This window comes from Crotalus tigris, unplaced genomic scaffold, assembly GCF_016545835.1.
Source record: "Crotalus tigris isolate CLP2741 ecotype Arizona unplaced genomic scaffold, ASM1654583v1 scf7180000019173.45859301935:6455823, whole genome shotgun sequence".
In the NCBI taxonomy this organism is placed as follows: Eukaryota; Metazoa; Chordata; class Lepidosauria; order Squamata; family Viperidae; genus Crotalus; species Crotalus tigris.
Genome location: NW_024097414.1, coordinates 2,317,581 through 2,343,615, shown reverse-complemented (window position 1 = coordinate 2,343,615; position 26,035 = coordinate 2,317,581). Strand labels below are relative to the sequence as shown.

General features: G+C 41.9%; 3 protein-coding genes across 6 annotated transcripts in view; 1 reads left to right on the top strand and 2 right to left on the bottom strand.

Moving 5' to 3' along the window:
* Positions 1-2,130, bottom strand: part of VPS35L (VPS35 endosomal protein sorting factor like) — a 36,247-nt gene extending 34,117 nt beyond the window's left edge. Inside the window, exons 1-2 of the mRNA XM_039360718.1 lie at positions 2,043-2,130; positions 423-522 (exon numbers count right to left, since the gene is read on the bottom strand). Of these exons, the coding sequence (XP_039216652.1) occupies positions 423-522; positions 2,043-2,059 (117 nt within the window). The 5' untranslated portion in view covers positions 2,060-2,130. The remainder of the gene's footprint in view (positions 1-422; positions 523-2,042) is intronic.
* Positions 2,131-2,902: 772 nt separating this feature from the next.
* Positions 2,903-18,187, bottom strand: CCP110 (centriolar coiled-coil protein 110). 4 transcript variants are annotated; one of them, XM_039360657.1, is made up of 15 exons: positions 18,033-18,187; positions 17,189-17,346; positions 16,212-16,340; positions 12,902-14,501; positions 12,284-12,444; positions 11,542-11,722; positions 10,882-10,988; positions 10,448-10,564; positions 9,417-9,518; positions 8,301-8,417; positions 7,993-8,066; positions 7,524-7,586; positions 6,753-6,812; positions 6,578-6,660; positions 2,903-5,301 (listed from the first exon to the last, which is right to left on the bottom strand). In XM_039360657.1, exons 2-15 carry the CDS (start codon positions 17,327-17,329, stop codon positions 5,249-5,251), a joined length of 2,988 nt encoding a protein of 995 aa, XP_039216591.1. In that variant the 5' UTR covers positions 17,330-17,346; positions 18,033-18,187; the 3' UTR covers positions 2,903-5,248. The 4 variants fall into 4 exon arrangements, with proteins under 4 accessions (XP_039216591.1, XP_039216593.1, XP_039216590.1 ...); XM_039360659.1 differs by lacking the exon at positions 6,578-6,660; XM_039360656.1 differs by lacking the exon at positions 2,903-5,301 and having other exon boundaries at positions 5,310-6,660.
* Positions 18,188-19,098: 911 nt separating this feature from the next.
* Positions 19,099-25,864, top strand: GDE1 (glycerophosphodiester phosphodiesterase 1). The gene is made up of 6 exons (XM_039360504.1): positions 19,099-19,451; positions 21,055-21,230; positions 22,036-22,141; positions 22,841-22,933; positions 23,653-23,864; positions 24,180-25,864. Exons 1-6 carry the CDS (start codon positions 19,197-19,199, stop codon positions 24,325-24,327), a joined length of 990 nt encoding a protein of 329 aa, XP_039216438.1. The 5' UTR covers positions 19,099-19,196; the 3' UTR covers positions 24,328-25,864.
* The last annotated feature ends 171 nt before the right edge of the window (positions 25,865-26,035 follow it).

Genomic DNA, 26,035 nt, shown 5'->3' with positions numbered 1-26,035 from the left:
GGAAATGGCACTTATTCCAAGACCCAGGCAAACATGTGTAAGAGACCAGCTCTTGTCTATTTTGGGTTGAGACGTTCAACTCTGTGAGCGAGGAAGTTACTTAAGCAGACAATGGAGCAGAATAATATTCAATGCTACAGAAAGCCTAATTCTGAACAAGCTTAAAAAGTAGATCCATCTGCTGCAATTATAAAACTAAACATTCTACCACCAGCATTTACTGAAAATAGTATAGAATTTAATTTCCCTCATTTGAAGTCATACTGATGGTATTAGCAGACCTTTTTATGGAGGTATGACAAACCAAAAAGGTCTTGCTTATTTATTAATCAAACTTGATAATGACATTGTTGGTCTAGATTACACCCAAGCAGACCAACATGGCAATATCAAGTTTTCTGCAGATTACCAGGTAAACCTACCATAATGGGTTTGAGTGGGTGGAAATCTCCAAATTCCACAGACACAGCTTCCAGTCTGCATGGTTCCAATTCACGCTCATAGTTTCGTATTCTTGCATACCTGAAGGACAAAAGTAAATATATATATTGTATGTGTATATACATGAACATATATGTGTGTATGTGTATTTTCATGAACAGACATGATTTGCAAAATTCCACTCATAGGATGGAAAAATCTTATTCATATGTTCCACTAATGCAAAAGGGGATGAGATTCCGTCAGTTATGGCTTCACCAATGTCTAGCCAAGGATTCATTTGGGGGGAAAATAAATGAAGGAATCATAAATCACATCTGGCAGACATTTTGCAACTTGTAAAATATTTACTAACAAAAGAGAAGGAAGATTTATGTCCCAAGATGAATCACCAGCGACACCAACTGGCATCAGAAAGAAATGAATGTAAAATATTGTTCTTTCTTTCCAAAATCTAATTTTTGGACTGACACATTGCTGTAAGCTTCATGTTTAATGTTGGCAGGGCTTTTTTTCTCACAGAACACCCAGAACAGAGTTCCGGCACTTTTTTTTGGATGGAACCTTGTAGGGTAGGCAAGGCGGGTTGTATGACGTGTGTGAGTTCCGGCACCTTTTTTTTTTTTTTTAAGAAAAAAAGCACTGAATGTTGGTATATTGAAGAAACCATAATGGCTAGATTCAACCAACGTGGTCAGCTGTAAGATAGTTTGTCAGTGTGAAGCCAGTCACATTTGAAAAATATACACGACTTCTCTATAAGTTGAATTAGGAAATAAAGACCTGAACACTGGTGAAATAGAAGATATTTCAGCAATATTTCCGCACTCCCACATTTCCTTTGGAAGCCTACTTTTGTGGCATAATTAAGGGAAATCACAGTACATATAAAAGTCTAGAATTTTCTCAAATACGTAACTTTTCATCACACTTTTACACCTTCAGAGTAATTTACTTAAAACCTTTATTTTGGCCATTTAACTATTGTCTTATAAACAGTACCACTTGCTGCACAATGTTTTCATGTTCGTGTGACAATATGAAAATCAAATCATCTTTAAAAAAATAAATTAAGCTATACTGTTTTACTTTATTTTTATTCAAAAAGGGGTTTCTGTAGTTTTCCTCGGTCTGGAATTTCCCTTGGTCAAAGAGAGATACATCAAAATCAACCTTTTTTAATTCTTTTTTTTTTAACCTCTTAAAACCTGTCCCTTTTTTTCCAGATGGATCCTTCGTTCCCCCCCCCCCCCCAGGAAATAGGGTCACAGTAGGATATCCCTGTTGGATTTCTACCTGCCCAAGCCTCTCTGAGGGCCTTAAGGCCACAATTCCACAATTCCAACCCCACCCCCGGCAAAACAAAGTCCATCCTTCTCAGCATGTGCAGGATGATGGGCGTTGTCATTCCGACGCTTGTAAGGAGGACCACGGAGGGGGCCGTCCTTTCAAATCGGCGCCCCCTGCCCAGCCAAGTCTGAGGCCTAGTGTCCTCTGAGGGGGGGGGGGAATAAAAAGGGCGGGAAAGCCGAGGCGCCTTTATTTTGAGGGCCCCTTCGGCTTCTTCCTTTCCTTCCCTCCCTCCCCGCCGCGATTCTCACCAGGGGAAGGCAGCCATCTTGGTTCCCTCACGTGACTCCCCGCTCGCGAACGCCGCTCGACGCCGGAGCGGCCACGTTGGAGAAGGGCGCTTGCCCGGTTGCCTTGGCTACTGAGGGGCGGGGCGAGAGACTGCTTGGAACCGAGCGGGCGAAGGCCTTAATGAGAAGTGATGCTTATGTTGATACTAGCTTGTGCTGGTTTAGCCGAGCTATGTTGGCTTATCCGTAGGGCCTCAACTTTTTAAAGCAATTTTTTTCCACCTTGGCAGCTTTCAGTTGTGTGGACTCCCAACTCCCAGAATTCCCTGGCCAATCAGGGAAGTTCCCAGCAAAGGAATTCTGGGAGTTGGAGTCCACATAGCTTCCTACTAAATCATGACATTGCAAGGCAAGCAGCAGAAGGTGGCTTGTCCGACAACCAGAGCTTGGGGTGAACACGGCTTATAGTCAGCCAGATGTGACTGGGTGCAATGTTGGAACTGAATCTTAGAATTGTTAGGATTCTTTGTGTCCTCCCCCCCCCCACTTTCTAGAATTGTGTTGTTGTTTTCTCTAGGATCCTTGCTGCCTGGCTGATGGAACTTGTAGGGCAGTCCCAAAAGCATTTGATTCCAGAAACAGATGATGTGTGTGCTTTCAAGCCAAAGAAAATAAATAAGCAACAAGCACAAACCAATCCATTTAAAGTATTTGCTTTTTTTCAGTGTCCCCTGACTGATCACTGTCCCACAGCCTAGATATGAAGGTTTTATAAAGGAAAACTGAAGTCTGCACCGTTTTGATCATCCAAAATTATCCTTAGCATCACAGAAACAGGTTGAGGAAGAAAGTGTTCATGCACACAGACAAACACTTGAGGGTGTTTTTTTTTAAAAAAAGTTTAATTGTGTAATATACTTAAGGAGATTTAAAAAAGGACAGGTGAAAACCAATATAAAAAAATAAGGCTTATAATAGCATGGCATTCCACTCAAAAAAAAGCAAACAAATATCAAACAATAAATAAATATGAAACATTAAGTTACAAAAAGGCATCCTGGCACTTGTAAACAGAAGACCATAGGTGGTTAAATTATAAATACAAAATTCTGTTCTAAAATATCAAAAGGTCCATTTAAATTACTGAACTTGTAGATAAAAACATGCTCACAGCACACAGATTAGATTATTTTTAGCATCGGCATAACATGTAAACTGTAGTCTAACATGCAAGGTAATATCCACAATGCAGAAGCATTGAAAATAAGATTTAAAACCAAAACGCAGTGAATTATTCCCATGACAAATGCTTGCATTGTGCTGCTCAAATTAGCCAAGGGCAATCTTTAAAATCATGATTGGTTACATCACAATTTGTGGCTTGTCCATTTTCCCCATGAAAGCAGAGTTAACCTCTGTAGTTCATTGACTATTTCAGACCTTCCTTCAGATAAGCAGATAAAACAAACATAGAAGCTGAATGAAAAAAGCCAGAAATATAAAGCATTTGTGCAAAATTCAAATCGGATGCTTGTTTGACCAAATGCTCGTAATCAAGTTGGAGTTTGCTTATACATCCTGGTTTAGTCAGGATGAAAAATCTACAGGGGCTGGGGCTGGATGTTGCTTAAAATTTTACACTGTTGATTTGTTCATCCATCTGTGCTGGGGTTTTGTCTACAATAAACCAGGATAACCCAGCAAGTTTGGATTACCGTTCTATCAATAATCCTTGGCTTTTTTTTGTTTACACTGGCATCAAGACAGCCCCCCCAGTCCCAAATGTGATTTTAAAACACTGCATGATGTAATAAAAGCATTAGGAGATACATGTAAGTTTATAAGCATCTTAGTCTAAATAACTGTGTCCCTGTATAAAGTTAACCCCATTTTTTTAGCTGCACCTTAATTTTTCCATTCAATTGGGAATGATTTCAGTGATACCACATCTGAAACCACTACCACTGGCAAAACATTGATGTGAACATGTAAAATTAACATTAGACATTAACTGTGACTCAATAAACTACGGGGATAAAGCACTACTAAGCTAAAAACAGCACACCAATTTATTTCCCAACATGGTCTTGTTTCAATCTGTCAAAATCACATTAAAATCCACTTGGCTTTTTTCCCCCCTCCAAAACAATATTTACATGAATACAATTTTTATTTTGAAATGGTTTAGTTCATCTAGCTTTTCTGTGAAATTTAAGATTATGGTTAATCTCATCTTATACGTTGAAAGAGAAGATATGGGCAATGTTAGTCCAATTTACCACTAGTCCCATATTAAGTTAAGTAACATTGAGCTAACATAAGTTGGACAATGTTGGTTCAATTTACTATTAGGACTGGTCGTTCATTATTCATATGTTGTTTATAAAGAACGCCCCCCAGATATCTGGATTTAAAAAGATAAATGAGGCAAATGTTTACCAACACAAGTTTCCCCACCCAACTAATAGTTGTTATCATTTGTTAAAGAGATTTCTAGTTCACTTAGGACAAAAATCAAGTTTGATAGCATCTTTTAAATGAGATCTCACCGCATGCTCGGAAACAAGACCCCAGCCAGAAAAAGGAGATGGGTGAATACAGTATTTATACTCTCTGATTAACAGCATCATTGCTGAAAACTTAAACATATGTTCAATAAGCGCCATCATGACCCTCCTGATTTCCAGAGGACTGAAGTGCCCAAGAGAAGCTTTGTGCAACACAAAAGTGCAGCCACCTTTAGAAACAATCCAGAGAGACCAACAATTTCCTTTTCAGAAGTGCTTTGAAGCATCCCAAAGCACGACAGAGAGAAGCAGGAATGCAGGACATCTAAAGCAACTACACTTCAGGGTTATTTATTGCACAATTGAAAAACGCAGCCCGGGTTAAAAAAGATCCTTGAAACATCCCTAACAAAACATCTACTCGAGGGAATAAGCAAAGCCCAAAAACCCAGAACTCAAATGGAAGGCTCGCCTTCGCAGGCGTTCCTATTTCCTTCACACCTTCATTCATTCGTATTTCCTTCGCCTTCCTTTGTATTTCTTTTGCCTTCATTCATTCGTATTTCCTTCGTCTTCATTCATTCGTATTTCCAGAGTCTTCTGAGTCTCTTTAACAGGACTACGTACAGATCTGTCATTGACCTGCATTTCGGAAGGAACATCTGGAGAACGTTGAAGGACAGCGCTACACCACTTCCTAGCCTAGGGAATGCTGCCTTCTTAGGTTGTCACAACACTTGGCTTCTTTCTTGGGATTCTTCCTGCAGATACTCCTGAAAGCAAAAATCAGAAATAACTTGCTCTTGTTTATTAAAAGGCAACTAGCTTAAAATGCCAACCATTTTGTCAGAAGCAAGCAGTTTTAAAGCAGGTGCAAATGGATCTTCTGTTCTCAAGGGCAGCTTAGCAGAGGAATGGCATTAAGTGTCCAACTACATATAGAAATAAATCAAGGTTGTCCATGATAGCAACGAGAAGCAGCGACAAACAGCTGTTTTTCAGCATAAGCAGATTTGGGAAGTTTGATTTCCTGAACTTCTAAGAAACTCAGCAGGCCCACATTAAAATTCTGTGCATAGTCAACAGATTTCGAATTATTTTGTTAAAACACTTCATGATGGAGAAAAATCATTGTGATAATGCTAGACAAACTGTGGGGAGGTACAAAAAAGCTGTGGAAAAGGTAGAGAGGTAAAACCACTGCAAGGTCGGTTGGCTGATCTTTAAACAACTTGGATTCATAGTGATTTAATTTGCAGACTGTGGTCAGTCATGGCTTATTAAATAAACCACAATGGGTCAAGTTCATCCAATACACTAAAACCACCCAAAAAAAGTACTTCCCAACCCATGATGGCTGAGTTCTCTCTCTGCCCAAACCAATCCCCATTTTGACTTAACACAATGGACAAAGCCAGACATGACTTGAGTATCGTAAGTCACCTTTTTCAGTGCCGTTGTAACTTCAAACGGCCACTAAACAAATGGTTGTACCTGTAAACCCTTTCTGCCTTTTTTCTAAATTAATGTTAGCTTTCGGAAACCTTTTGTATCGCATCCAAAAGAAAGTTCCACATGCAAAGCTCAATTAGCATCCAAAAATCTTCTAAGGCCACACACTTCCCCTCATCATATTACATACATATGATGTATGCATGAGGCACAAACATGCATGATCAGGTGAGAAACAGGTTAATGTTCCAGCCAGGAAGTTTTAGTTAAGACACACAAAACCCCCCCAACATTCAGGCATCTGGTGTTATCCACAAATGAAACACAACTAAAAAAAAAAAAAATGCCATCTGCTCAGTTTATGAAGCTTTGCTCAGAGGAACCTACTATGGTGGACCCGAATGAAACTGCCTCTTCATGCAATCGGTGATCACAACTTTGGCATTTTGTGTTGTGTTCATTCCAGTGAGGGTTAGTACGGCGCTGTTAAGAGCACAGCTGTGGCACCAAAAGGAAACATCTGCTGCTTAAGCTGCTTCTATGGAAAGCTTCCTTTTTTTCTTTGAGACATCCCAACACCGGATTTTGTGTACACACCTGAAGAGGCCTTGCTAGGCCCTCTGCTGTCTGAGGGCTTCTTTCTATTTTGCTCAGCCCTTTTCACTGAGGCCTTAGAGGTTCTGATTGAATATAAAAGGAGGTCATAAGTCACCTGCATCCACGGTAAAATGCTATTTCCCCACACACCCATGTACGAGAGGTTCTTTCTTACCCTTGTCTGGACAGCAGCCTTTGGATAGGAGCATTTTGGCCTTGGTTGGGCTGAAGAACTCTGCAGAAGAAACATTTGGATTTTGTAATAATACCGGCTGCTTTCTGATAGAAGAGCAGGAGAAAGAGAGTAATGAAAACTGCTAGAAAATTCAGGGTGGAATGGGGGAAAAAAAAGCGAGGGACAAATAAACAAGACAAGCACTTCAGGAGTTATTGGAAACTGGGAGTGCGCAAGTTTTATTATCGGTTCACAATAATGTGACGATTAGTAGTATATGTGCAGATCCAAGCAATTATTATTATTATGGATCATCGCACAGTCAGCCAGATGTTCAGACTGGATTTGGCATTTTGTCTACCTATCGAGTCCTTACCCAGGACCTGGGATAGGCAGATGTGGATGTTTGATGGTATTACAGATATCGTCGCAGGATGGAAGCAGTTCCAAGGCCGCCTTTTGCAATTGACTAATAGCGAATTTGTCAATGCCAATGGTGTTCAAGTGGTGCTCCAGTTGTTTTGGGATTGCACCCAAGGTGCCTATGACTATTGGTACTACCCTTGCTTGCTTTTGCCACAGTCTTTCTATTTCTATGTCTTTGTATTTTGTTATCTTCTCCAGTTCTTTCTCATCTATTATTATTATTATTATTATTATTATTATTATTATTATTATTATTATTATGGTTGGTTGCACAATTAGCCAGCTGTTTAGACTGGATTTGGACGATGAGGATGGTATTACAATACTACTTCAAACGTTACAAACCTGTTTTCGAAAATCTTTTGCTTCCCAATTGCTTTTTTACTTGGGATTCCCATTTCAGCAGCCCTATTGGGGGAAAAAAGCACGTGAAAATAGAGTTTGGGGAAGACAAGATTGTGTTGTTGTGTGTAAGATATTATAAGCAAGCACAGGATTCGAGTTGCCTTATTTCTATCTCCTTGTTTTGTTGAAAACTGCAAACAAAGGGAGTGAGTTGCCAAACCATGTGCAAGCAGGATGTATATATAGCTTTAGATTTTGAGCATTTTCAGACATGGCTGGCTGGGGAATTCTGGGAGTTGAAGTTCACAGATCTCAAAAGTTGCCGAGGTTGGACACCCCTGATTCAAAACCAAGGTTCTCACTTTTTGACAGCAACTGACAAACCTTAAAACATCAAGCACTTTGCCAACACATCTACAATATCTCCGCGTGCTGCTTGCATGGTTGTGTTACCGTTTCCGCCACGTACTTTATATACTTCTTTCTATCAAGAGACTTCTGCGTAGCTGTAGAAAGTGTCACTCTTGGGGACTTGGCTTTATCCTATACACCCAACAATTAAGAACGTTAGTTTTATCACAAGACAATTTGTAGGACATTATGTTGAACAAAAAATAACCTCGCCTATATTACAGTTAGAACAAGCTGTGATCATGCGTCTTGGTGACAAACTGTATTTAAAACCAGCATTAAGGCTTTTCAAAGTCCCAAAGAAAACAAAAAACGGAGGTTACTACGTAGGACGAGCACAATAAGCAACCTGCGCCTGCAACGCACCAGCTGCCGAAGCATTTTTTCTTTGCGGATTTCTCGATCTTGACGCAAGATGCTCATCCTTTCCGACGCTTCCATTTTGAAGAAAATATCATGAATATCGTACAGTGCTGCCTGCAGCTGAAACAAACAAACAAACATCAACTAAACTTCAAATGCTACAATCTTGCTCAGATAACATTCACAAGAAACACCTAGATACCACACAGATTGGATCTGGGGGTGTGTGTGAATTTTCTGTGAATTTTAGGAAAAAATAAGTCTGACTTTCACAGTAACCCCAAAGAAATCACAATATTTCTTGGACCCCCCTGAAACACTCATATGTATCTTTTGATAAGCTACCCATGACTGATTTTTAGTTGCTAACCCCTAGTTCAGGGGTAGGCAACCTTGGCTCTTTTATGACTCGTGGACTTCAACTCCCAGAATTCCTGAGTCAGCATGGCTCAGCATGGCAACCTCTCTCTTTCCCCTCAGCATGGCTGGCTCAGGAATTCTGGGAGTTGAAGTCCACAAGTCATAAAAGAGCCAAGGTTGCTTATCCCTGGCCTAGTACATCTTGACACTATTTTTGTTTTACAGAATTTACCTTTTGTGTGCTTGAGGACAAGCAGTCCTAGATGTACAAACTGGCTTAGTGACCGTTCAAAGTTACAACGGCACTGAGAAAAAAAAGTGGCGTGAATGTTTTTCACACGACCGTTGCAGCATCCCCAGGGTCACGTGATCAAAATCCGGACGCTCGGCCACTGGTTCATCTTTATGACGGTTCCAGTGTCCTGGGGTCACGTGATCCCCTTTTGCGAACTTTCTGACATGCAAAGTCAACGGGGGAAGCCAGATTCACTTTACAACCGTATTACTAACTTAACAACTGCAGTGATTCATTTAACAACTGTGGCGAGAACGGTCATAAACCAGGGCACAGCTCACTTAACAAATAGCAACAGATTTTTGTATACCCCTTACCCAGGGATAGGGAACCTTGGCTCTTTTATGACTTGTGGACTTCAACTCCCAGAATACTTGAGTCAGCATGGCTGGTTCAGGAATTCTGGGTATTGAAGTCCACAATAAGTCATAAAAGAGCCAAGATTGCCTACCCCTAGCCCTTACCTGCGCGACCACTCTTTCTTGGAGATTGGCATCTTGAGCTGGGAGGCTCCCTCTCTTCGACAGTGCTTCGGATTGGAAATTTTTGATGAACTCCATGGTATCCTACAAAAAGCAAGCACATGTACACCGTTTGTCCTACAAGTACAGTTCTTCTCACAATGAATTCAAACGCTAAGCCACTGAGGTGACGGTTGCTTCAAGGAAAGCGGGAAAGTTCCTCCAAAGAGAATATCTGCCAAATAATTCATTTTCAGGGAAAACTGATTAGGAACAGGATGGCACTGAAGAGGCCGTCAGGTAGGCCTCTAATAACTTTGGTTTCATGGATGAACACAATCACCGCTGATTTCCTAATACAGTGGTGGCGAACCTATGGCACAGGTGCCAGAGGTGGCACTCAGAGCCCACTCTGTGGGCACGCACGCCGTCGCCCCAGTCCTAGGCCTTCAGCTGGGTTTTATAAAACCTTTTCGCTTTAGGCCTCCGCCGCCGTGTGCAAAAAAAAAAGGTTCAATCAATCAGTCAAATTCAACGTCTTGCGGGGGAAAAAAAAAGATCTTGCAAAGTTGGAATTGATTGATTGAACGCCCAGCCAATGGGCCACACCCAGCCTGCACCCGACGATGCATGTGGGTTTTGAGTTGCAGTTTGGGCACTCGGTCTCTAAAAGGTCGCCATCACTGTCCTAATATCACTTGGGAACTGAACTGGACAAGACGAAAAATGGATTTTCATTGGATTCCAGCTTTCGGGGTCACTGTGGCCAGTGGCAAAAATGATGGCATAGGTAGACCTATGACTATAGTTGGGCCTGGAATTTTGGTCCTACCGGTAAGTAGAGTGATAGTTGTACATTAATGTACCCATATGACTGGATGCAATTTTTAAACTATTTCTGCAGACAATTCAAGTTTCTAAAAGAGCAGCTGGTGCAGAGAAAGGAAGAGAGAGGGGGGGGGAAAGCATTCTGCATTTTAATTATGTGTACATGCACATTCACAGCCAGAGAGCCTATGCAGCTGGTTCCTTACGTGGACTGTTTGTCTAAGATGCTTCAGCTTCTCTGTTTGCAAGAGTCTTCTGATTAAAAATCCCTTGGCTAGAGCAGAGATCTTGTTGAATTTCCTTTTCATGGCAGGACTGTACACCTTCGAGAGGAAAGGTTAAAATCAGGTAACCACAAGGGTATTTCACCCATTAGCTTGCATTTAACCACCTAAAAAAACACTCTGGAGTCTCCATTATATCGGTCGGACGCTATGGCTTTTTATATGCATTTCCTGAAAACGGGATACCAAATTCCCATGCTGATATTAGTATAAGTAACAAGTATTAATAAAAAAAATGGGGTACCAAATTCCCACACTAATAAAACAGCAATGACCAAATAGCGACTTGCGCCAATCAAATGTTAATATTAATTCCTCTAGGATTTATTTGCCAACACTGCTCTTTAAATCCTTACCTGAGACCACCTCATTTTACTCCGGCTAATAGACCTGGATATCGAAACCGGTTTTCCACTTGCTGGCTGATCCCAGAGGTAGAATGGAGACCCGGTGTTCCCAAAACCTAGGTTTAAAAAGTTGTAACAGTCGAAGTCATAACTAAGCAAACGAATTATCAAAGCTAAATAAACGGGTATTGGCGATAGGCTATTCCTTATTCGTGCCAGCTAAAATATTTCATGATCATTACTCCGTCTGTCTGGATCATGGAAATACAGGTAACCCTTGACTTACCACCATAGCTGAGTTCACAATTACAATCATAGGTCTTTGACGGTTTTTAAACAGGTTGCCACATGACCAGGCCTAATTTTATGACCTTTTGACAGCAGTTAAGTGAATGCGGCAGTCGTAAAGTGAATGGCACAGTCATTAAGGCTACACATGGTTATTAAGCAACTGGTCGTAAATAGAGGACTATCTCTAGCCTTAAAAGGTTCAGTTCTGTCTTTCAGGAATTATACAGGAAGGGAATGCAGAGTTTCTGTGGCTTTTAATACTTAATTCAAGATAGTCAACCCAAGAAAACACATGAAACTTCAATCCAATGTGAAGGACATGTTCTTCGTGTTTTATTCCCCCCGGGGCTACATATTCATACATATTTTTGCTTTTACCCTCGTTCTCCAGGTTGGTGCTATGGACAGCCTCCACTTGATTCAGCACAGACTCCAACAGATTAGTATCCGTGATTTTTCTCCACTCCAGCGTTACACCACTGCCAATATTCATGGGAGGAATCCCACTTGGAGTTGTGTTTTTGTCCTCTTTTAATCTCCGGGCCTGATCTTCGATCTCCTGGCCGTTTAAGAAACAGAGAGGTGGATTACAAACCAGCATTCTGAGGATACAATAAATGTCTGAAGGACAATGTTTTTCTAATTAAATCTTGCCTTTTTTCTTTTGGAAAGTCAAAGGGGGGGGGGAGGGTGTGACCTCACACCGGACTTTTTCATTCTCCCAATCTGGTCGTTTGATTTTAAGGATGTCTCCCTAGATGTAATTTCATTTGAATCTTCGCCGCCAATGAAATCCACCCGAGATTAAAAATGTCCACTGACCTGACCTGATATTTATTAGATATTCTTTTCACAACTCAAGATACGGTTTTGGCCCTACTTTGTGCATTCCAGATGGGTTGCAATGACCCAGTGTTCCTCAGCTGGGGATTCTGGGAAATTTGCCCTGCGACAGATCCAGAGAGCACCAGGTTGGGGAAGGCTCACTGTGAGATCCCTATCCCGGCTTTTCAATCCCAACCCTTTGTTCACTATCAGAATCCCTGCACATCCAGGTTTATGGCAAAGTGGGAAAGGTCCAGGATCTCTACCTCCAGGGATTTCCTTTGGCTCTTCTCACCTTCTGGAGCCTCTCCTGTTCCCGCTCCTGCTCTGCTATCAACAACGACAACTGCTGGGCATGTTGCTCTTCCAGTTTCTGCCTCAGCTCTGAAAGGGCCTGCATCTTCTGCCTTAATGCTTCTTCTTCTGCAAAGCACCGAGATGAGACATAATCAATTCCTGTAAAATCCAGGGGTCTTAGAGTCAGTTTGGTCCGGTGGTTAAGGCAGCAGACTAGAAAGCAAGAGATTGTGAGTTCTAGGCTCGCCTTAAGCATGAAAACCAGCTGGGTGACCTTGAGCTAATCACCAGGAGACTGAAAACCGGCTGGGTGACGGTGAGTTCTAGTTCTGCCTTATGCATGAAAGCCAATTGGGTGCTCTAATCTCACTTTTCACAATCTCTCTCTCTCTCTCTCTCTCTCTCTCTCTCTCTCTCTCTCTCTCTCTCTCTCTCTCTCTCTCCTGGTTGCCAAGCCCCCGAATTTTGATCACATGACCATGGGGGATGTTGCGATGTTGTAAGGGCGCGTACTGGTTGTCGGTCACTTTTCCCACAGCGCCACTGTAACTTTGTCCAGTTGCCAAACAAACCATTGTGAAGTCAAGGACTACCTGCGCAGTGTCTATTTTCTTACCTCCGAGACATGGCACCGGTGTTTTGTTCTTGACCTCAAGTGCAGCTCTGCCCGGATACCTCTGATCGTGCAGCCGTCGCCTCTCCAGCATGTCCATTTCCGCAGACGCGACCCACGGCGTGTTTTCCTTCTGCACTGCATCCCCCTCCAGCTCGAGTCTCCGTTTCACTTTTTCCAACCCGTTCTCCAAAACTTGCTCCTTTCCAAGAGTCACTTCCGGGGTATCCAGAGGCGGCTTACCCTGCATCTGCATCAGCAAGGGCGATGGGCGCGCCACGTCGTAGGATTTGTTGAGTTCCATGGCCACGCTGCCCTTGACCTTGTCCGGCAAGCTCTCAGTCTTGGCTGGCTTCTGGGTCAACAGGGCACGGCTCACATCCTGCAGCTCCTGGGGGCTGAGATTTGCAAGGCAGCTGCTTGATGCGGTTCTATTTTCTAATGTCGGTCCTCCCTCTATTGTAGGATGGGCCAGGAAGCTTCCACCTTCTTGCTGATGGGCTGAAAGCTGACATACTTCATCACTGCAAGTATCTGAAGAGTTCTTGTCCACCGCCTGAGCTTTGTGGGGACACACGGGGACGAGATCCGCAGAGAGATTTGGCACAGGATCGGAGGCCGTCGGCCTCTCTCTGGCATCCTGAACGATCACGTCCGCAGCCCTTCCCTTTCCTTGGGGACTCAGCTCGTAGGCATTCACGGGGTTGGTGATGACAATGTGCCCAACGGAAGAGGGCCTGGGGCGTCTCCTGTGCATCTTGGGACTCAGACTTGGCTCAGGACTGGGAAGTTTTGAGTAAGACCCGGTGAAGCTCCGGAGAACGCTGTCCTTCCCGAAGAGAGAGATCTTTTTGAATTCTTCATCCGAATCCGAGTCCAAAACGGGAGGCGTTCCGGATCTCATCGGGATATCGACTTTAGAAAAACTGGGCGAGGCTGCTCCGCTGGATAGATTTTTTGAGATCGAGGAAGGTTGAGGAGCCCCGGGCTTGATAAGGCTGGACTTCTCCGGGGCTGGAACTGGAGTATTCCTGCCTGTCAATTTTCCTCTCTCTTTCCCCAACTCGTTCATTTTAATGGCGCTGTTTTCTTTATCCGGGTGGCTTCCGTTGCTGTTCCTCTTGGAACTGTTTCGCAGGCTGCGTCGCGTTTGTTCTCGCTGAATGTACTCCCTGGATTTTTTTAAGAGGTTCTGAAGACTCATGACGTATGGGTCGGGACCTTCTCCAGCACCTAGCCCAGGGTCAATGGAATCCATCTTCTTGGTAACCTCGTTTGAAGGAGAGGTGCCTGGAAGCTTAGAAAACAGACCTTCTGAGCCAATTTTCTCTTCTGAACGATTACTTGAAGTTTCCGTGGGATTAGGAGCGATAAATTGTTCTGTTCCCTCAAAAGAATTCCTGTTTGACGCAACCTGTGTATCTATTAGTTTAATGTCTGGGGTCTGTTTAGGCTCTAGGAGGCGTTCAGCGAAAGCAGTAGAATTGGGCAAAACGCTGCACGGTTCTGTTGCAGAGTCGTTCAATATTTCTGATTCTAAATCCAACTGAATAGTCTCTTTCTTAGACTGATCTAAATCGCTTTGGCTGGACATCTTTTTCATCTGTCAGGGTTAAAAAAATTGATTTAAGGTACTCGGTTAAAAAATTAGTAGGCTGTTCTAAATGTCCCCCCCCCAAAAAATGTAAAAGGTATACTGGATAGGATCCACATAACTGAGATGGTCAACCTGTTTACCCACTCAAACCTTTACTCATTCCATCCCATTCCCACAAACCTTTGGGTTTTTAATTGCCTTTTAAGATTGATTTTATTGTACAGCACTCCGAATCTTTACAAAGCTGGACAGGCTAATAAACGTGTGTAATGCGTAGCAAGTAACTTTTAGAACTAAAAAAAAAATAAAAAAAAATCAGTGATTACAAACAGAATTGTAACCATTCCTGAGAGATCAACTGATCAGTTGATTTACAGACAAAATGCAAATTTTGGGCCGATCTAGTAACCTAACCCTACAGCTTTTAATTCATCTGAATTCCTGAGCCAGCATGGCTCAGCTTGGAAACCTCTCCCTTTCCCCTCAGCATGGCTGGCTCAGGAATTCTGGGAGTTGAAGTCCACGAGTCATAAAAGAGCCAAGGTTGCCTACCCCTGGGCCAGTACCTTAACCACTACACCAAAGTGGCTCTCAATTTGATCTGTCACAATTTTTAAAAGGTTTTTTTTTAAGTACAAAGAGCATCAAGCTAATCAGCCAACTACTGTGTAGTTGCAGGCAATTCTTAAACAAGACAATTAATTGCCTGCAAGCTACGGCATGGTTAAAAATACACACTGTGTAGAAGAAATGTGACTATTATTGTATTCTCAAAGCGCTCTTGCCGTATCTTCTGAATCCCAGGCTAGGTAATGGTTGCCAAGTGCACACTAGTAAACACAGCAAGAAATTGAATGGGGCATGTTTGGGCTCCTGATATCACTCTAGCTAAACAAGCTGAGCTAACAAGTCAGCTACTTTAAAGCAACAAAGCTGCATTGTTGGCTGAAATCCACTTGCCTTGTGCCCGTCAAGCACCAGGACAATCTCATTCACCACTTCCAGTTACCACACAGATCTCTTTAATTCAATAGTAACGGTGTCAACACCCTAATGTGCCTGCTACAGAAAGAAAAAAAAATACACAGCATTTATGAGAGGGAGGGGCAGGCCCCTGGGCCTATTTACATTGGTTTGTTACAGTAAAACACAATAAAGAGGAAATGTCAACACTAACTGTCAGATTTGTTCCAACTCAAAAGTGCCCAAATGCTGCATTTAGCAAAAGTAAACTTGGGTTACCTAAAGGTACGCTCCAATAAATCTGCTAGGGGTGTTTACGGGTGCATCCAGATCCTTTATCACATTAAATGAAAGAATGAATCACGACCTATACACACACAGACAGAGAAAGACTAGCACTGATAATGTTACCTAGTTGGGTAATGAAACGTCTGCAAGAAAACCACCAAGCTCAGAGAGCACCAAGGACCCCTCATTTCAACTCTGAACTACGAATATTCTCCTTTGTTGGTTAACATACACACACACACACACACACACACACACACACACCCATACGTACATGCCAATTGCCATCCTGAAATCTTACTTTAATTCTCAACAAGGTTATTTAACGCAATTTAATTATGTGATTAAATGTAAAACAGAGATTTTGCTCCTGGAGAGCGAAAGGGCACAGGCACCTGTTCCCTTCGAAATATGTTGCAGATAAGGCAGCTTCCCCAACTATAAAAATAAATGTTTCAAGCTCACCTGTACGTTGGCCACTATTTCTTCAACGCGGGTCAGCAAAATCCTCTGCTTGCAATTCTGTCGCCAGCGTTCTAGATCCACAGCTTTCTGTCTGTCTTGCTGAAGTTCTTTCTTTTTCTCCAGAGTCAGCTGTAAAAGCAAGGGAGACAAATTACTATTGCCATCTCATATCAGTGGATATTCTTAAAATAACCGAAGAGGTGCCCCCAGAAACAGTACAAAAGTTACAGGTGACTAAGATTGTAAAGCTTCAGGAAAAAGACCCCCCCACACACGAGCAAAGATACCAAGCTTCGAAGCCAGACCCAAAGTTTTCTCAATGCAATTGCAATGAAGCCAGCAATTCACATTTTGAGAAATTTGGAAAGAAAAGACACTACATAAAAAGTAAACCGTAAAATATTAGCATGTGCGGAAATAGACAGGCTCACAATGATATTAAAAGACAAATGTGGATCAGTTTATTATGAAACCTGGGATAAATTTTACCACTGGAGGAATTTTAAAAGGACGATCGGGATTAAAGATGAATGTTAAGATAGAAATACATGTTATTTTAGAATAAGTATTGTATATAAAACTTAGATGTATATGTAGAGATGAAGAATTGATTGTAAAAAGTGGAATAATCTGATAAGAATGTATATACTAGAATGTCACGTTAAATCCAATGTTTGTTTGTTTTTAACTGTATTATAAATAAAATTTGGGGGAAAAAAAGTAAACCATTTTGGCCCAGCCCTCACAAAAAGCAAGAAACGGGCACATGAGCTCTGGTAAAGGACTACTAAAATTTTCCCCAGTGCACAACCTTAATGATTCTTAATTTTTTTTAATGGAAGAGGAGAAAAAATTATTTGCTCTAAAAATAAGAAAAAAGCAAGGCAGAAGATTCACAATGTACACACAGCAAGGTGTCCAACATAATTCAAGTGGAGTCACTGTCTTTTTATATGGACATGATGAAACCAACTTACCAGAGGAGAAAGCACGGGGACCCCATTAAATCGAATAAGGGATACATTTCTGGGTTGAACAACAGAAGGCATTCCGTTCTCCATAAACTCTCCTTGAATTCTAGCCAGGTGCTTCTTGCAGAATTTCTCATATTCCTCCATCTTAAAATGCAGTTGGGCTGCAGAATGACACAGAGAGAGAGAGTGAGTGAGTGGGGGAAAAAAAACCTCATTTGCAAATAACAACTCAGCATATACTGTATTCAACAATACTTGTCACTCTGCCTACAGTTCCCTGGTTAATCTGTCTCTGTTGTTAATGCTGGCCTGGAAAATTGCACTGCCCACTGAAGGAACTCTGCAACAGAGCTCTACAATTGTTATGGAAATCAAGACAAAAAACCAATACTTCCTCAACCGAAATCAAAAGACAGCTATTATTATATTGTACCAAGCAAAACTACTACCTAAGTCTAAATCTATATCTATGTCTATATCTATCTATCTATCTATCTATCTATCTATCTAATCTATATGTATGTGTGTGTGTGTGTGTATATATATAAATATAAGCTTAAAATTTAATGCTGCTTGTTAACATTAAGTGCAGCTCAATATTAACTACAGCCTCACATGAAGCAAAGCTTAAATACTTAAATACAGTTTAATAATAAGCCAAGTTGAAAATCGTATACATGTTAATATTAACATGTATACAGACCCAATTTAAGCACCGCCTAACATTAAGCGAAGCTTCACCTTATATGCAGCTTAAATGAATCTCCCCCCCCCCCTTTGCTCTCTGCAGACCAAACCCCCGACAATGCGGCCCCAGAGAGGCCCGCAGCCCCCGCGGCTTCCCCACCGAGGATTCCCCGGCCGCCTCCCCGCTTCCAACGAGCGCAAAGTGCGCGCCTTCGCCTCTCCTGCCCACCGAGGCCGGCCCTGCCCAGCGCCTGGCAACGCTGGGCACGGCCCCGCCTCTTCCGGCGTGACGAAGCCGCGGCCGTTGCAAGCCTCCCGCGACGTTTCCAGGCAACCGAAGGGAAGGGCCGGAAGTCAAGGGTTGCAACAGGCGGTCTCCCCGACTCTTGCATTCTGGGAGTTGTAGTTTCAAAGGGGAAAGGGCCCTTCAATAGAACTGGATTCTTGGATGGAAATGTGGTTTTCTTGGCCACTTTGTCTTTTTTGGGGTGGGGGATAGATATTCTATTCTATTCCATCTTCTAGTCTAGTATAGTCTAGTATAGTCTAGTTTAGTTTAGTCTAGTCTAATCTATTCCATCTCTTCTCTTCTATTCCATCTCTTCGCTTCCTATTTCTATTCCATCCTATTCTATTCTATTCTATCTTCTAGTCTAGTTTAGTCTAGTCTATTCTATTCCATCTCTTCTCTTCTATTCCTATTTCTATTCCATCTTATTCTATTCTATCTTCTAGTCTAGTCTAGTTTAGTCTAGTCTAATCTATTCCATCTCTTCTCTTCTATTCCATCTCTTCTCTTCTATTCCTATTCCTATTTCTATTCCATCCTATTCTATTCTATTCTATCTTCTAGTCTAGTTTAGTCTAGTCTAGTCTATTCCATCTCTTCTCTTCTCTTCTTATTCCTATTCCTATTCCTATTCCTATTCCTATTCTATTCTATTCTATTCTATTCTATTCCATTCCATTGCATCTCTTCTAGTCTAGTCTAGTCTAGTCTAGTCTAGTCCTTTTATTTTCTCTTCTGCTCTGTTCTGTTCCGTTCTGTTCTATTCTATTCTTGTGTGCCATTCCATTCCACTCCAGCCGGCCCAGCCAATCCCGAGCACGCCCGGGGCGCAAAAACAAAAAATCCGCCCCTTCACGCCCCTCCGCCTTCTTCTCTAACGCGATTGGCTGAGGCGGCCGGCGCGCGCGGGCCGCGATTGGCCGGCGGGCGGATTGTGTTGTCACCATGGTGAGGGGAGAAGGGCGACGCCGGGGCGGCCGGCGCTGGGCCCTCCGCCCTCCGCCTGGCTCCTCCTGAGGCGCGGCGCCCGTCGCCATGTTCTGCTACTCGGAGGGGCTGCTGGTGGCCTTCTCGGCGGTGGTGCTGGCGACGCTGGTGCTGAGCCGTAGCGCCGCCCTGGCCTGCGCGCTCTCGGGCGGCTTCTACCTGGCGCTGCGCCTCTTCAGCCTGGAGCCCCTCGCCCCGCAGCGCGTCCAGGTGGTGGTGCAGCCCCGCGGGAACCCCGCCCGCATCGCCCATCGCGGCGGCGGCCACGACGCGCCCGAGAACACGCTGGCCGCCATCCGGCAGGTCGGTGTGGGTTGTGTGTCCTTGTGTGATGGTAGCACTGGGGGCGTGTAAAGAGCATTCGGGGGGAGGGGTTACATTGTGAGTTACACGCGATCGTGTGTGTATAGTATTTGTTGGGTGGGTGTAGCGTGTGTGTGTGTGTGTGCGCGCGCGCGCTCACAATAGGAATTGTATGTCTGGGCTGCAAACATCTGGATGGCAGCAAACAGGCACTTCTTGTTGACAGCTGGTTCTTCTCCCCATGAAAATATCCATCTGTCTCTATCTATCTATCTATCTATCTATCTATCTATCTATCTATCTATCTATCTATCTCTGTATCTATCTATTTATCTATATCTATCTATCTATATGTATATGTGTGTGTATAGAATAGAATAGAATAGAATAGAATATTGAAGATTAGACTAACTGAAGTAGAGTAGAGTAGAATAGAATAGAACAGAACAGAAAATAGGGAATAGAATAGAATAGAATAGAATAGAATATTGAAGATTAGACTAGACTAACTGAAATAGAGTAGAGTAGAGTAGAGTAGAGTAGAATAGAATAAATAGAAAAGAAGTTGGAAGGGACCTTGTAGGTCATTTAATCCAACGCCCCACCCAAGCAGGAGAACCTAGCGGTTGGGAAAATGAGCTGGGTCTCCCATTGATACATTTATGGAATAAGATGAATCTTATGATTGAAGAGGCCCTTGATGAATTGAAAACCATTAGAAGCAAGTGATTGCAATTAAATGTGTGATCAACACAGAAAAGGCTGGGTTTGTTTGGTTGGCAAACAAAAGTGATTAAAACATCAAAGAACCTTTAGCATGGGAGATTACCTGCTGATGTTGGTGAATCATTAAAAATAATTATAGTAACTGCCTGTTTCCCAAGATAATATGCAGTAGACTTGGATCAGAAGGGAATTTGTGACAGAAGCTGTTTACACTGTTTCTTTTCCTAGTGGCTGGTAGAAACCAGACTCTTAATACTTTCGGGGCAGCCTTTGCTGATTTCTGAATGCGAACTCTGCCTTCTTTTGCACTGTTTATTGTACCACTTAATTGCCTGATATGCAATCATAAGGTGCCCCATTCTTTTGTTGTGTTTGTACAACATGGTTGTTCTGGTCAGTGGGAAGTCCTTTTAACCCATGTTGTGGCAGCACCTGGTCATAAATATTCTGTCCGAGGAGAAACAACTATTTTGATAATCTCTAATCAGCCACAAAAGAGACCTCCAACCCATCTGAGTGATGTCAAGGATGAAGCCAGGAAAAATCTGCCTATCCTCCCTCACTGAGTATTCCCTTTTAAGTCTGGGATCGCAACTTTGATACTCAAAGGATGAAATACGTCTGGCTTGAACATTTGTTTTTAGTTGTCCCCGTTTAAATAACATGGATTTGTCAGTAGCAATTTTACTTAGGCTTCATAGCTTGGGTCATTGTTTCTCAACCTCAGCAACTTTAAGATGCCTGGACGTCAGTTCTCAAAATTGCTCAGCCAGCAGGCTATAGCTGGTTGGATAATTTCCAAGGCAAAGTTATCCAAATGCACTGAATCAAAAGCACCCCTTATTATATTCTGAAAATGTTGACTTTGTTCCTTAAGGCAGCTGAGAATGGAGCCACAGGGGTGGAACTGGACCTTGAATTCACTGCAGATGGGGTTCCTATCCTGATGCATGACGAAACGGTGGACAGGACCACTGATGGCTCTGGAAGTTTACGTGAATTGACATTTGCTGATATTCAACAGTTTAATCCAGCTGCTAAACATAGATTATGGTAAGGGAACAACCCATAGTTCATTCACTGAGTCATGCCCAATTCTATGACTTGGGTTGCCATGGCAGTTAAGGGTGTCATATGTTGTCCTTCAGCGGATCCAGCTTCCCCCGTTGACTTTGTTGGAAACTGGTTGGGAAACTCACAAATGGCAATCCTATGATCCCAGAATAGCAATAGCAAATAGCACTTTGACTTATATACCGTTCCATAGTGCTTTACAGCACTGTTTAAGTCAGAGGTCTCCAACCTTTTGGGCAACAGGGACCGGTTCCGTGGAGAAAGATTTTTCCACGGACCTAAGAATGCGTGGTTCTGTGTGCTGCCTGTATCCCACAGACGGGCTTTGCTTGTTTGTGCGGACCGGTTGCTGGCATGCCACGGCCCGGTACCAGTCCACAGACCGTGGGTTGGGGACCCCTGGTCTGAGTGGTTTACATAAATATATGCTGGTTGCCAAGCGCCCAAATTTTGATCAAGTGTCCACGGGGATGCTGTGAAAGTCGTAAATGTGAGGGTCAGTTGCAAGCAATTAATTCTGAACAGTCATTAAACAGTTATAAGTCAAGGGCCACGGGTTTGCAACTTGCAAAATAGATAGTCATGTCTTCTGGTCTTTAAATGACTCATTGTTCAGGGATCTTTAAAGAACTTGTAAGGATTTGTTTCGCTTTTTTAGTGGAATATGTCCTTGGATTTTAGTGGTGGTACAGTATGAAGGGGGCAGTAACTCCTTTTTTTTTAATTGGATACTTTTCTGTTTGAGATGGACCCCTTTCAAGCTGGTGTGGTGATTTTTCTGCAGGAGGGATTATCGTGGGGAAAAAATACCAACTCTAAAAGAAGCTGTTTTGGAAAGTTTGCATCATGACCTCATCATCTACTTCGATGTCAAGGGACATGCAGATCAGGTACCAATTTGTAACAGTTTTCCTTTCCCATAGACCTCTTCCATTTGACAAAACGTTCTGACGATAACATGCTGAAACAAATGAAGTGCTTTTTTAAAAAAAAATACTACTATTTTTTTTATTCACAGCACTAAAGTAATGATTAGGTAAAGGTTTTCTCAGACATGCTTTTTTCTCTAATTCGTAGAGCTGTGTTAAGGAAGGGACAGAGCTGGTGGACTTTTTTTTTTTTTTAAGGCACCGATAAACAGCAAAATTTTTCTGATACTAGTATAGAGTATCAGAGTATCTGTTTACATAGAATTATTCTTACCTAGCACCAGCAAGTAAAACCCGTGCCTCTGACAAGGCTCTTTCTCAGTCCTGTTATTTGAAATAATCAAAAGAGCGAGGTTGGAAATTTGTTCACTGACTTTAGGGCTGAATTCTGACTCTTTCCCTGAATCCGTGTCCTTTAAATTAAGCTGAGTTTCTGTTTTTGAAAGCAACTTTTCCATATACAGTAGTACGTTCTGCTCCATTCACCTGTATTATTGTATGTATTATTTTCCAGAGCACAAATTATTGTGCGCCATCCCCTCTGCACATGCCACTTTAATTAGTAACATCTTCTATACAAGAATTCCTGAAGTGCACAAGAAAAAAAAAAACTTCCTTTGTCCATTTAAAAAAAAAATGCCATTTTCTTTTTGCTGGCAGGCAGTTGCAACCTTGACAAAGCTCTATCTAGAATATCCACGGCTGTACAACAACAGTGTGGTCTGCTCGTTTATGCCAGATATCGTCTATAAGGTGAAGATTTCAAAGTGCTATTAATATTTCATAATTCCGTGACATGATGATAGGGTGTTTTTGAGTAAGTGGTGTTATACAAGGTAAACAAAATGCTATCTGATAAACAGGGAAGCATAAGCTACTTATTTTTTAGAGCCTTAACATAATCTAGTTTATTTTAACATGATAAATAAACTGTGGGCCTTCCCTATATTGGAGAGTCAGTATAAGAAGAGTTTGTTGGGTTAAGCCTAAGGGTTGATCATATTGGTATTTTACCTTAGCTGGAGGGGTGAAAAAATATGTCTTTGTCTCAGTGCTTTTTAATGCTTGTGTGTTCAGTTTATAACACTAATGCCCTAATTCATCGCCCTGAGGAAAGAGTGAGTAATAGATAAATTTCTGTATGCAATAGGTAGTATATTTGGGTTTTTAGGCATATATGCATTGACTGAACTGCTCATCTTCAGATGTCCTATCAAATGCTGAAGCATTTCTGAACAAGATCTGTTCAACTTGGAAGGAAATGCTCACAGGGAAAAATCAGTGGAATATTCTTCCAAGTTTTGGATTGTAATGCAAAGCAAGGTGGAACTTCCTACCGCACACGATTTGCAGTTTGATTCTCACAACTTCCCAAACTGCCCAGAAAGTAGGCACTGTTAAATCTCTTGTATCATAACCTCATTTAGCTATCAGGATGCACGTACTTAGCTCTGTGTTGTTTGGTCTTTTAGATGAAACAAGCTGATAGAAATGTCATAACAGCTCTCACCCACCGACCTTGGAGCATCAGTCACTACGGGGATGGGAAGCCTCGCTATCCAGCTTTTTGGAAACACTATTTGGCTATGGCCCTTGATGTTGTCATGGACTGGAGCATGCACAACTTCCTATGGCATTTATGTGGCGTTTCTGTTTTCCTGATTCAGAAAAATTACATTTCACAGTAAGTTAATTGCCTAGAGAAAAGAAGGCCAGTTGGTCTCACATTTATGAAACAGAGACCTGGGGAACAATGCGATCTATAGAAAGCTTTCTCTGGATGAATCCCAAATATAAATGGCATTTAATGCTGAAGGGCATTGGATCTATAACGAGCCTTTTCTGGATGAATCCCGAATTTAAATGGCTCTAATTGCCTTTTTGGGTTTTTAAAGGAGAAACTGTATCAGAACAGTAAAGAAGTTTTAGAAACTTTTTTAAAGTAAGCCAGAATACAACTGCTTATCCTCTCATATCATTTTTCCCTTCTCTCTTTTAGGGATTATATAAATAGATGGTCCTCTAAAGGGGTTCACGTTGTCGCTTGGACCGTCAACACACTGGCTGAAAAAATGTATTATGAAAATGTTCTCCAGACCACCTATATGACCGACAGCTTATTAGAGGATTGCGACCCTCATTACTAGCTTGATCTTCAACAACCGATTGGCTTCATTAATCAGACTGGAGATTCAGTGGGACTTTTATGATTTTATTTCGCGAAGGCTGCATCGCTTCCCTCAGGGAGAGAAAAATGATTACATTTCAGGTTGCACCCAAACTCCTTCCTTTTTGCTTGGATGGAGATTTCTCATGATTATCCCTTTTCCTCCAAGGATGAATCAGCATTTTTAGTCAAGTAGATACGTGCAGCTTAAATGGGGAAAATAAAACACGATACACTACAAGGTAGGCAAAATTAAGGGAGTTGGGAAATGAACTTCTTGGAAACCTCATGAATGTTCCATTTTTCCCTTAGACTATCCCTGGTTGGGCAGTTTCTCAGAAGTAAATCCTCCAAAATTAGAAATGGTGTCAAGGTGTTCCAGGGGTCTCCTTTCCCCCAAACAGCCTTATTTTATCCAGTTCAGAAAAATGGCCAGTTACCCTGGCTGCATCATTTAGCAACAGAAATTCTGGCCCCAGTTGCTGTCATAAGTTGAGGACTACCCGCAGTGAGTTTGGGGAGAACACTTCCCACTGTGGCTAGTGCGCAAGTATTTTCCCTCTCCTGCCCATAAATTCAAGGTGCAGTTTTGATAATGCAATTAATCTCTTATCAATATGTAGCAAGGCAAAGTGCAATATATTTTGATGTGATCGGGCACTTAATGGAAGCTGGGCGTGGGGGCTTTGCCAAGGCTAGGATGATCAAAGGGGTGCATTTCTTGCGGTTTTGAAAGTTAGCTTTTGTTGAAGGTTGCATTTCACACTTGAAAGAAATGTTTACATCGCAACTGTTTGTGTAAACCTGAAACAGTCCTCTAGACTGCTTTTTTTTCCCCCAGTTCTTTTCAGAACTAAGACTTGCTCAAAATCGAAAGACTGCCAATCATTTGTAAGGATTGAAAATGTCCCCTCATAAAACATCACTGTGTTAAAGAATATAGCAATAAAGGTTTTTGAAATAATTCTAGAGAACTGTTGTAATGGAAACCACTACTAGAAAAAAAGAGAAAACTGGGAATAAATTATCTCACGTAGGCAGGTTATGTGATCATCTGTAACTGTGACATTAAGAAGATGCTACACCAGTGCAGAAGCTGGTGCCTTAACGTTTTACAGTCAAACAAATAAAATTCTTCGTATGTCTTAAGCAATCTGTCACTTGGATAATTTGGATGAAGCAGAAATGGGCATTAGGCAACTGCCATTAATTTTGTTCCCAAATAAAAGGTGATTTATCAATGGATATATAAAATGCAGCTGCTAAGTCAGACAAAATACGTATTTGCCGTTATAATATTCCAAGATTCATTTCCCTGATACATCACTAACCGCTGTTTAAACTGAAAGGAATGTAAATCTGTTTCTGCCTTTTTTGCCATGCTGCTATACAAGTTTTTTTTTTAAAAAAAAATCAATGTTTCCTTTATTATTCTCTGTACTGTACAAATCTCTCTATAATTTCTGTAAAATAAAAATCCTGACAATTCAAAGAAATAAATTTGGAGAGGAAAATAATAATGATGTCTAAGGAATGATTCCTGGTGGTTATATTACCCAACTATCAGATTTCCATGATAAAATAAATTAACGTAGCCCTTTTCCTCAAATGTACAGTAAGTTTTGATGAGACCTGGGGAGAGATCGTTGTCACAAAGAATAGTTTGGCACCTGCATTTCCTGAAGTCA

Bases quoted from the DNA above. Each gene is read 5' to 3' on its own strand.
- CCP110 (XM_039360656.1), bottom strand. From the start codon at position 17,329: ATGGAGGAATATGAGAAATTCTGCAAGAAGCACCTGGCTAGAATTCAA. The intron at 14,502-16,211 runs GTGAGCTTGAAA...TAACCCTGACAG, and splicing joins AAATAGTGGCCAACGTACAG to ATGAAAAAGATGTCCAGCCA. The intron at 8,418-9,416 runs GTAAGGGCTAGG...TGTTTGTTTCAG, and splicing joins AAGAAAGAGTGGTCGCGCAG to CTGCAGGCAGCACTGTACGA.
- GDE1 (XM_039360504.1), top strand. From the start codon at position 19,197: ATGTTCTGCTACTCGGAGGGGCTGCTGGTGGCCTTCTCGGCGGTGGTG. The intron at 21,231-22,035 runs GTAAGGGAACAA...ATTTTTCTGCAG, and splicing joins GCTGCTAAACATAGATTATG to GAGGGATTATCGTGGGGAAA. The intron at 22,142-22,840 runs GTACCAATTTGT...TTTTGCTGGCAG, and splicing joins TCAAGGGACATGCAGATCAG to GCAGTTGCAACCTTGACAAA.